We start from the raw sequence: 11,878 nt of genomic DNA, 5'->3' as shown, positions 1-11,878 counted from the left end.
AGATAGGAGAGGTCTGCCATGCCATGTGGGCCACCTCCCTGGGCAGGGATTGAAGTAGTGCTCCAGTGGCTGCAGATAGCTTCATAGTGCTGTGCTTTAACCCGCTGACCCACCAGAGAGGGCCCTTTTAATGGTCTTTCTACAGCATTTGCAGTGAGGTAACCAGGCATGGGGAAGGCTGTGGGGGTTGGGGGCTGGGTAGCTGGGGCTGGAAGGCCTCCCGGTACCGGGGGAATCTTTGCTATCTCTGGGCTCTCTGGCGTCCTCTCGTGATCTCGTCCTCTCACAGTCGTTCTCGGTTGCTGTCCTCTGCCGCCCCTGTAGGCTCAGCCTCTAGCCTCAGGTGTGCCTGCTGTGCTCGCCCATACCCTAAAAGCCCAAGCAATCTTCATTCACCCTACACTGGTCCAAGGCTTTCTGGCTTTGGCTACCTTTTACAAATTACCTATGTGTTTACTGAGTGCTCTCCCAACAGCCTCAGAGAATCTGCTCATTGCTAGAGATAAAGGAACCTTGGATGATTAAGCTGAACACAGCAAGGTCTGGCCGCAGGCAGACCAGCCTCCGCCAGCCAGTGCACCCTGAGGCAAGGGTCTTCCACTTTTGTCTAGTGACCACTTGTCTGTGTAAAGGAATTTTTGCATCTCTATCTCAGTAAGTTAGTAAAATGTGTAAACTGACTTTTAAGTGAGATGTCAGTAGGGTCGTGTCCACTATCTGTCTTATGTTCCTGGGATCTGTGGTCACTACCAAGCTGGCCCAGGTTGCCTCAGTACAGTGAGCGCAGTAGCCCTCACTCTGAGGTGCTGCTCCTCAGGGATGGAGAAGGACCTGGGGCTCCCAGGCACTGTCTGGATGCAGGGCTCAAGACCCTCTCTTCAAGCCCAGAACCCCAGTATCTGTACCTTGAGCCCAGTGGAGGGGTTGCTGCCAGGGCCACACATCACATCGCCACAGGGCCCTCACAACTCTTGGATCCATTCCACACTCCTGGGAGTTAGGTCAAGCTGGGCAGGATAGAAACAATACAGGGTGGAAGGAACCAGAATTGCTGCTGAGAAAAGTCTTGGCCTGTCGGTTTGTACAAAGGTAAGAGAATCCGCAATTCAGATATGTGACTGTATGAAGTCCTCTCCTTCCTCACAGGTGGCATAGGGTGGATCTGCTTGCTGGTTGTGTGTCAGAAGGTAGAGCCTGAATTCTACCACAGGACAGTTAGGAACTTGCTTCTGCAGACCAGTGCCCATGAGGGTTTTCTGGAGACCACATGTGGTGATCATTCCCCTGAAACCTCAAATTTCATCCTGGGGTTCAATAGAACCAAAGGGGACACACACCTGGCCTCCCCTGTTGTGACTCTCTGCATGGTTTTTACAGAATGGTCTTTTCTGCAGCTAAGGCTTTGGCTAGTAACGAAAGACAATGAACAAGAGTGTTATGAACTCATTATTTCCTGGGAGGTAATGAGGTTGTTGAGATGTGTCTAGAAGCACCTTTCACACTTCAGTTCCAGGAATAGCCATGCTCTGCCAAGAACTGGCTTTTGTTTTCTAACTTCTGGCCTATGCATATAACACAACTCATTATTCATTCCTTCACCAGCTACCTGGAAGCTCAGGGCATTGTACTCGTGCTATAAACCTGTCATGCTATAAACTTGTCATGTTAACTGAGTCTGTACTTTTACTTTTTTTTCTTTATTTTACCTTCCTCCTGAGAGTGTTCTTTTCTCTTTTCTTAACCATCTTATATTCTCTGTCAGCCCCCTCATAGACTTTGAAATAAAAGGGGTGTATCCTTCAGTGACGCTTGAGCTGTTGTGCCATCTGCAAGTGCACAGCTCGGTTGTGGCGAGGGTCACCTGGGCACCAGGGTTACCCCAGCAACCCGGAGGCCCCAGCACTGCAAGTCCCGAGGGCCCCGAGTAAAGGGTCTCACAGCCTCAATGCCTAGGCACCTGCTGATGCTAAGTGAGAACTTAGTAATATTGGCAGGTGGCTGCAGGGTCCAAGAAGGAGCATCTTCTCTCCTCCCAGAGGCGGGTCTGGCCAGTCCTTCAGATATTTACTGAGGGCTCGGATGCTGAGCGCTGGCCAGCTGGGAGGCATGGAGAGCTGGTGCTGCCCACAAAGCACTTCCAGCTGGGGTCTCTCTTCCAAGCCCAAGCCCCTTCAGGTTTCGATCTGGCCAGAATTCTCGCGAGTCCAGATGCGCCGAGACAAGGGATTATTACAATAAACATCTCATGTGGAGAACAAAGAGCCCAAAGAAGAAACCCCTAAGTCAGAGACTAGAGAGACTCCCACATGTGTTTTGCAGGGAGAGGAGCAGACTCAGGCCAACGCTCCCTGCAGACATGACCAGGCGTGAAGCCCAAAACAATCACATCTATAGTGTCACCAAAGACTCACAGAGGAACTTCTTGGCATTGCAATCCCAGGACAGTATTTGGTTTCTGTAATGTTGAGACAAATGTTTTCCTACCTAGCCGTTATGTCTGGCTGTAAGTGATGGGAAGTCAGTTTGTTCTGGCAGCTGTGAAATGCTGGAGGGAGAGGGGTTAACCACATGCAAAAACTTGTACACAAGCCTAGTTGCTCTCACATGGTGTGGATTTCCAGCTGCTGGAAATGGGCCGTATACACACAGCCCTCTGTGCTCCGGCCTCCCGAGCCCAGTAGTGGAACTGGAAGACCTGGAAATCCCAGGCGCAGCCCAAGTTGACCTTCCTCACAGCCCAGGATGTAATCAGCACTGCCAACTATTCACCACTGATATTTGTGGCTATATTAACATTTTCCTTGAAGGACACTGTCCTGTTTTTGACAGTGAGGTGGGGAGTATACTTTACAATTCACTACAAATAACAGTGGCATTTCCTTTCCAAACAGTTCTGCTTTATTCATAGGAGAATCCACATCTTCCCCAGTACAGAAGCCACAGGAGCTGGGAACATGGGTCTTGGTGGGCTCTGAGGGGTTGTCTGTCAGTCCACGTTATGGGCCCATTTTCTACTACAGCATGACACCCCAAACAGCCTCGTATGCACGGGCAGTACATACCCATGTCGAAAAATGAAGGCAAAACATCTCTGTGTGTGTGAGACAATACCCAGGCCTTTGCTGATATCTAGGACAACCTAAGTACTTACCACTGCTCTCCAGCTCTTTTTGTTCTTCACCTCACAGCTATCAGATCATGTTGGACTGTTGGCACAAAGACCCAAAAGAAAGGCCACGATTTGCAGAACTGGTGGAAAAACTCGGTGATTTGCTTCAAGCAAATGTACAGCAGGTAAAGAGGAATTTAGCTAGCTACCAGAAAGGCAAATGCCTTTGAATTCCTTTGAATGTAAGTCAAGAGGTTGTTTGGTGGTGTTTTGATACTACATTAATACTACAGCTGTGATAAATAAAAAGGGAGGTGTGAGTGCATGAAAGTGTGTGTGCAGAATTGTAGTGTCCCAAACATACCAGAGATTGAGAATTATAGTGGAAACTCATAGATAGAGGTTGCAGTAGAAATGTGTGCCATAGAACTCCATCTTGGTATTTTAGGATGGCAAGGACTATATCCCGCTGAATGCCATACTGACAGGAAGCAGTGGCTTTACATACTCAGCTCCTGCCTTCTCTGATGACTTCTTCAAGGAAGATATTTCAGCTGCAAAGTTTAATTCAGGAAGTTCTGATGATGTCAGGTAAGACTCTCTTTCCTCAACTTTGTCAGAAAGTTTTCAGAAATACCAGCTCCTTAAGTGACGGTAACTAACATTTTGCCCTATCTTCTCTAAATATTCTAGATGTGTGTCATTTTCTCTTTGCTTTTTTGTTGCACCATCTAAAAGAGGGCTTAAGGCATGTGGCTATTATATCCCTAAATACTTTGAATACATAAAGATACCAAAAAGTAGAGAGCTCATCTTGTAAGAAGGATATTCTCCTGTATAACCACACCAAAGAAATAATTACATATTATAAATATTCACATTTCATAATTCCCCCCTAAGTGTTTTATACCTTTTTAAAAAGCTGTATCCAATCGAGACTAACACATTGAGTTTCTTTCATTTCTTTAATCTCACTCGAATAACTCCTCCATCTTTTCCATTTTTAAATGACTTTGCCTGCTTTCATGAGGGTGTAAATAAAAGCCCACACCCTGGATTTTCCTAGCATGGCAAACTAACACATGTTTCACTATTGCACAGGGACTCAGAGTAGGGGAGGAGGCTTGAGCCTCCTCCCTGGGTGCTGGGTAGAGGGCTGCATTTCAGTACCATGGTCACATGGACATCCACCTCATCAGTAGTAGCAGTTCCACATGTATCTCCCTTGCACATACAGCCATACGAACTGGCACAGGCACCAGGGTCAGTATTAACGGACACACAAACACGGAGGCCTGGTACTACACCAGGCTATTTGCATGCCCAACATCATCAACTAAGTAGCGGTCACTCCTGTTAAATGAATGGAAACCTGAAGGCTCTTTGGGGGACAGCTTGCCAGAACAGTGCGGCTAAAAGGCGGCTCGATCTCCTACCCCAGGATTCTGTCACTCCCTCCCTTTCTCTGCAGTCAGGACACCTTGTAGGCCTGCTAGGCTCTCCTGTGGGTTTTTTAGCGTCTGCCTTAGTCACACTCCTGGGGCTTTGACCTCAGTTCAGCCAAACATGACTGTGACCAGGGAAGATATGGGGAGGAACTGTCGCTGTCCGAAAAGACTGATAGCTGTGGCAGAAAGGCCTGAAGCCTAGCAGCCAGTCCAGATTTGTGGTCATGGGCCGAGGTCCAGAGCTCTGCTCACACTATACAACCAGGCAAATCACCCAGTTTTTACAGGCAAATCACCCATTTTTTTAAAGATAAAAATATGGGCAGGGACTGAGGGGGTCACAGGTGAGGGAAAAGGAGTAGACTTTTTTTCCAGTATGTTGCTAAGTCTTAGGCCCATCAGGGAGCTTGCCTAAGAAGTTGGATTTTCATATGGGGACAGCATATCGGACTAAGAAACTCACACAGGTGAACTTGTCTTAGGAGTACCCTGTGATCTCTCTGGTGGTCTTTCCTAATAGATCACAGATCAGCAACAGAACATCAGTAAGTAGTGATAGTGAAATCACGCAAGTGCCACACATTTTTCCCATTTTCTACTGGCAGAACAGAATATCCGGGACTAGTCCTACTCAGTTATACCATTAAGTTGGCTGTGGCCTTGACAGCCATTTCATTTGCTGCCTTACATCCTTTTGGGAAGTAGACAGTTAGAAAGTCCTCACTTCTCTGGGCAATATCTGCTTCCTTTGTTATGCAGGGGTTTTAGACCAGCTGATGCTTCAGGTCTTTTTAGGCCTGACAGTTTGATTTCACAGGGCACCAGAAGTCTAACTACTGAAGTCTTTTCTGGGTGCTCCTGGGGTTTGCGTAAAACTATGTAATGCAGACAAACTACCATGGAAGGCAGTGGGATTGTTGTCAGAATTGCTAGAACACAGTGGAATTTCTGCCTCTGAGAGAGGAGGCAATTCTTCCTGGTGTTTTGTTTCATCTTAGCTGGAATATGTTGCCTCTGGTCCCCTGATAAATCAAAATGGAACATTATTTTGCCATCTTGATGATTCCTTCTGCTTCTCCATCAGATACGTAAATGCATTCAATTTCATGAGCCTGGAAAGAATCAAAACCTTTGAAGAACTTTCACCAAATACCATGCTTGATGTGAGTATTAGCATCTAACTATTCAGCACACCCTGGCAGGCCCTTCGCCAGACCCCATTCAGCATAGACTCTGGTAACCTGGTGTCCTGGAGTGAGTGGGAGCTGAAATGACAATGTCAAGGGGACTGACAACTAGACTTACTTAGGAAGAGTGTGATCTGAAAGTAGATTCCATAGTTTGAAGATGACCCAGAATTTATTCCTGAGTCTATGTCCTTGTCTGGTTATAATTTAATCCTTTAGGAAACTTCATTGTGAGTTTCTAAGCTTCTTGTCTTTCAGTGATCAAGACTTGCTTTCAGAGCAAGAGAGGAATCAAAGCTGTGTGACTAGTTAGACCTTCATGTGCACAAGTCCTGGAAAACCAGCAGCCTCTGTGTGGAGGAGATGACCACAGGGTGGCCCGGAGCCACAGTTGTCGTAGAGAAAAGCACAAAACTTTTCAAATACACAAGATAAAAGAGAAGGGTATTTTAAACCTTTTTTTTTTAAAGGTTTATTTATTTATACATACAAAACTGGGGTATAGGCCAGAGGTGTGGTAGATGAGAGGCTTCACCAGAGACAGAGTGGGGAGCAGAACAGGCAGATCTACTGAAATACACTGCTGAGGGGAGCAGCGGGTGGGTCAGAAGAGGTCTGCCGCACCGTGTGGATCAGCTCCCTGGCCTGGAATCAATCTCATGCTGCCGTGCTTCAGAGAGCTTCATAATGCGGTGCTTTAACCCATTGTGCCCCCAGGGAGAGCCCGGGATTTTAAACTTTTAAACATCACAAATAAGCTGCAGAATACAAAAGCAAACTGGCCCTCTCTGGTGGCACAATGGGTTAGAGTGCAGCACTGCAAGCTGGCCGCAGCTACTTCAGTGCCAGTTCGATCCCCGCCCCAAGGTGACCACATAGCTCAGCAGACCTCTCCTGACCCACCTGCTGCTCCCCTCAGCAGTGTACTTTGTCAGTCTGCCTGTTCTGCTCCCCTCTCTGTCTCTGGGGAATCTTCTCACCACCCCTACACCTCTGGCCTGCACCCAGGCTCTGTAAGCATAATAAATCAATCTTTAAAAATAAACTGTTAAAAGAAAAATAAAAGGAATACAAAGGCAAAACTAGCTGGACATTTTGTTGTACTGCTGGGCACACTGGTTTTAAATCCAAGGAAACGATAGCATAATACAAAAGCTTTTTTTTTTTAACCGCAACCCTCACATCTCAACAGTGGAGAACAATGATAGTGTCCTGATAATGGAGGACATGACCATGGCCAGTGAGAGACTCAAAGGGTAACAGGAGCCAGGTCTGGGATTCACTTACTGGAAGTGCCGTATTAACGGAATAATGTGGATTCTGCTTAAACTCAGTGATAAAGAGGAGCCAATGTGGAAAATGGAATTGCTAGAAGCCATGAACAAGGAAGGCCTGCAGATTCCACTTCAAGAAAAAAATTAAACCATGCTTTCACAGTTCCTCAGAACTTATGCATAACATGGCATACCAATAGCAATAGTCATCTGCCAGAATTTGTCTTAGTATATTGATGTGGTTATGTGCGTAAAAGCTTACTGTGAAACGCACTCACCTATTACCAGTAGCTTTCCTTTTATTTAACTGTCTTTTCTCCATCTTCAGGGGGAAAAATCTCAAAACTACTGGGAATGGCATTACTTAGAACTGACAAATTTTAGTGTGAATTATCCAGGGAAATGCGGTCTAAGCACAGGCAGCAAAGAGCGAGGTAGAGCCTGCTCTTTGACTTCCGATGCGTCTCTATTACCATCCTTCAGACCTGCCATGGGCCCCTAGGACAAGCAGCTCAAGCAACCCTCTCCTCTCTTCCCTGCCAGGATTACCAGGTGGACAGCAGCACTCTGCTGGCCTCCCCGCTGCTGAAACGCTTCACCTGGACGGAGAGCAAACCCAAAGCCTCGCTCAAGATTGAGTAAGGAATCTGGTATCTTCTCTGCCGTCAGCTGATAGGGGTTAGGGAGGGGAAGCTGGAGGACATGGCTGAACAGGGCTCCAGGGAGGCTACTTGTGCTCCTGAACTGTAGTGTTCAGGTATTGCAGAGACGCAGTTTGTCCTCAAGAGCAAGAAAGACGACAAAATCAGAGGTATGAATACCAAACTTGAGGAAGGAAAACAGGTTGATAAAAACCGTGCAGAAAATCCAGCCAAGACTTTAAGCCTGATACACCCTCTGTGGACCGTGCAGATAGAATTAAGACCCGCTCACGAGGGCAGGGAGAGAATGCCCGCCCACGATGAGGCGCTGGCCCAGGGAGGTCTGTATGAGAGTGGTCACAGGGCCGTTTCTGGCTTAACGCCTGCCATCCCAAGGACCCTCCCAAGTGGAGGCTTCTCTTGTGTCCCCAGCATGCCTCCCTGCGCATAGGCCATCAACTCCCATCACAGTGACCTGTCCCTGAGGACCACTTCAACTTCTCTTGGCTAGTTACTAGCTACTAGCATGCTAGGCAAGGGGAAGCTAGGCCTCGCACGCATTCCTTTTCTTCTGGGCTCAAATGCCTGCTCGTGCCTCATGCAGAGACAGAACCTGCTCCCCTTTCATCTAAATGAGAGGTTAGCATGTACTTTTCCTTAAAGAGCCAAATCGTAAGCACCACGATGAGTGAACTCTGCCACTGCCGTCTAACATGGGCGACTGGAGCTGGTGTTAGTGGGGAGGCTGTGAGCAGCTTTAGAGCAAGGCGCATCTGGCTCAGTGACTCTAGAACCGTGTGAACAGTGGCTCACAAAGACAAGAGCGGACGTCAGTGTTTTGTTTTCGAGAAACCAATGTTGTACATTTGATTACATTTTCTTTTCTTTCTGTAGCTTGAGAGTAACCAGTAAGAGCAAGGAGTCTGGGCTTTCTGAGCTCGCCAGGCCTACTTTCTGCCATCCCAGCTGTGGGCACATCAAAGGCCAGCGCAGATTTACATACGACAACTCGGAGCTGGAAAAGAAGATTTCCTGCTGTTCTCCTCCCCCTGACTACAACTCGGTGGTCTTATATTCCACCCCACCTGTCTGAAGCTTGACAGTATTATTTTTAGAACCACATGTGTATTTATACCCCCAGAAAACTAGCTTTTACCAGTATTATACATATATAAATTTACACTTTTATCTTTTCACAGCAGTATTTTTCCTTTTGACTAACAAGAATGTAACCCCAGATAGTTTAAGTGAAGAAAACTACTGCTAAAACCTTACATTACTCAGTGTGTTTAGAGAAACCCCCTCTCAGCCCAGTGACTCCCCTGCAGTGCTCCTTCTACCCCCCCATCCCACCCCAACACCTCAGGGCGGTAGGGCTTTGGCGGTTCAGGAGCTGCACTAGTGACCAGACAGCCCCGTTGGGCCAGCCGCTGGCGCCCCACAACCAGGAGCCCGACTAAGCAATGTTGCTAGGGTCCACTAGTGGACTAAGACAGGCAAGGAGGAGAAGGGAGAAGGCATGAGAAGAATTTAAACTATGCATATGGGTAGAGAGGAGAAGGTGGCAACCAACCATGTCAGTGGCTTGGGAACCTAGCTGGGGAGCAGACAGGACAGAGGGATGAGGCCGTATTTTCTGGATTCTTGGGTGGCAGGACAGAAATTTTTGGAACTACAAGAGAAACTATAAAATTTTGTTATGGGATTGTTCTACTCCCATTTCCATTTTTATTTTTTTCTTTTTAACATTGAGGGTGATGCTCAAATCTGAGCCTGTACTGAGGGCTTCTCTAGCAAGATACACTGGAAACCGAGCCTCGCGTGAGCCCTCGGGCACGGCACCTCGCACTGTGCTTATCGCTCGTAGTAAGCAAACTGGAACAAGTTCAGTCTGTTAGGGGTATCTGTTGGGCTTAAGACCACTTTCAAAAACAATATCCAATCCTGTTTTGAATATTAATGTGTAGTTAAGACACAATTCAATTTCTGGTATCATAGTTAACTATAACAAGAAGCTAAGGAGGATTCCTTGTGTAGGGGTTAATTATTTTATTTGTGTGTGTGTGTGTGTGAGTATATTACCAAAGTAGAATAGATGGAATAAAGAAATAGCAGAGTGAAACACCCTCTCTCTATACCAAACGAACTCACTGAAACTGTTGGAATTTAACAAAGGATGGGAAGCCAACTGTGTCTCCTCTTTATGTAACAAGAATTCTGTCTCATGCTAGTCTCCTGGACGGGTGTGGAAGAGCATTAACCAATGTTTATTAAGCACTTTATATATGCCTTGCAAAAAAAAGAGGTGGTATGTAACTTATACAAAGGTATTTCTAGAATTGGAACTCAGGATATTATTGAACCATCATTCAAAGTCTCTTTTCATGTTTTGGACCCTGCCTTGGGTCTGAGGAAGGTGGAAAGAGGGAGACAGGGTACAAAAGGGTGCCTATGCTTCAGGGCTTAAGGGTCAATAGACCCTGAATTTCTCAACTGGCGGAGGCCACATACTGAGGAAGGTTGTACCTTCTGAAGCCAGTCAAAGCTGGACAGGCAATGGTGAATTGCTACTTAAGGTAGAAGAAGAGCATACTTCCCTTTATGCATATAACATGATTCCAATACCTGAAATATAAGAGAAGGATTTCTGCTTCCTTTCCTTTGTGTTACATTCTTAAAGTTCTTTGTATGAAGAGATGGAAAGTCAGCACATCCCAAGTGAGACAGAGTGTGCTGGGCTGAGTGTTCTGTGTGAGTCCAGCCTCCTACAAGAGCCAAGTTCAGACAAAATGAGGAAGGACAAAGCCAGGAGGGGAAATCAAAGCTTTGTTCTCTCTTTTCTTTCTATGCATACAAACTACCTATGACTTAACAGCAGTGTTATAGATAACCAGAAGGAAGTTCAAAGGAAGGAAAATAAGGACCTCAATCAATTCTGGTTTTCAAATCAGATAAGGATCCAGCAACTAGTGGCAACAAAGAAAACCCTTAGCTATACATAGTAATGTCCTGATTCTTGATTTCAATGATCTACTTCTTATTAAGAGAACTTACTCGCACCATTTTTTCCAAAAGAAAAAAAAAAAACTATTAATTCTGCTTCTTTGAAGACTCAGGTTTGTGGCTCCATAAGTCTATCAGTCAAAATATGATGGCAGAATTAACACAGAAAAGTGGAAGCTTGCAAGTGATGACTGTATCTAGTTGCAAAGTGCTTGCCATAGACTGGCTCATTCAAATAGCACTGAGCTTCAGACACTGATTAATTAATGGTATTATTTGAACCGTTTGTCATTTATGATAGCAATGGCTGGCATGAACAATTACAGAACAAGCACTTCTTTTCAGGATTTTGAAGATTGTGTGTAACAGCAGGATGCAACAGCACTAAAGCCAAATGCAAGTCCATATCTAGTTAGCCTTATCTAGTCAGCATAATAAATGATGCTCAGGCCTTAAGTGTTATGCCACGGAACAATTATATCCAAATTCTGGAAAATCTTTGGCCTTCTAGGTATGCTTTACTTCATAGCACGTAACACTGTCAAACATGAGATACTTTGCTAGAGTATTGGTTAAAGGAAGAGTGTGTCTTTGACTGAAAGCAGTAGCAACTCTATGTACATATATGTATGTGTGTGTGTTGTCTTTAACTATTTAAGGAAACTGGAATTTTAAAATTACTTTTATACAAACCAAGAATATATGCTGCAGATATAAGACATAAGTTGGTCCTATAGCTCTAGTCACTATGAATGTATTTTGTATACTATCTTCATATAATAAAATTAACTTCCAAAAAATCTACATATTTCCTCTAATTGTTTATCAGTGAAAAGTGGGGTCATAGGATTTTATGGGGGAGTGCTCATTAAATGTCAATTATGAAACACTCTTAAGAAAGATAAAGCAAACCCTGCTAAGAGGACAAAGAGCTTTCCTATCAGGACACTATAAAGCTGATTTAAAAAAAAAATCATATTAAGCAGATTGCCCAGAAAACAAAAATGAGTAAGCTCACAAAATTCAGACTGAATACACATGCTGGCTGTGGATGAAAGTGACCTCAATTTAAAAAGAGGCAGAATTCCCCAAACACTAATTTTCAGCTAATAGATAATGACCACAATTACAGGATGCGTGTTGCGCATGTGAACTAGAGGTCCTATGCAGGAAACCATACAAAATAATTAAGCAACAGCCTAAGACACCACAGCTA

At 45.3% G+C, this 11,878-nt stretch overlaps 1 protein-coding gene across 1 annotated transcript in view; it reads left to right on the top strand.

Moving 5' to 3' along the window:
• The window catches only part of FLT1 (fms-related tyrosine kinase 1), a 165,230-nt gene extending 153,780 nt beyond the window's left edge, over positions 1–11,450 (top strand). The window contains exons 26-30 of the mRNA XM_004680172.2: positions 3,189–3,294; positions 3,558–3,700; positions 5,642–5,720; positions 7,562–7,656; positions 8,554–11,450. Coding sequence (XP_004680229.1) covers positions 3,189–3,294; positions 3,558–3,700; positions 5,642–5,720; positions 7,562–7,656; positions 8,554–8,752 — 622 coding nt within the window. The 3' untranslated portion in view covers positions 8,753–11,450. The remainder of the gene's footprint in view (positions 1–3,188; positions 3,295–3,557; positions 3,701–5,641; positions 5,721–7,561; positions 7,657–8,553) is intronic.
• The last annotated feature ends 428 nt before the right edge of the window (positions 11,451–11,878 follow it).

This window comes from Condylura cristata, unplaced genomic scaffold (assembly GCF_000260355.1).
Source record: "Condylura cristata isolate star-nosed mole 26May11 unplaced genomic scaffold, ConCri1.0 scaffold00010, whole genome shotgun sequence".
NCBI classification, from domain to species: Eukaryota; Metazoa; Chordata; class Mammalia; order Eulipotyphla; family Talpidae; genus Condylura; species Condylura cristata.
Note: the sequence above shows the minus strand (reverse complement) of the source record. Positions and strands in the feature narration are given on the sequence as shown.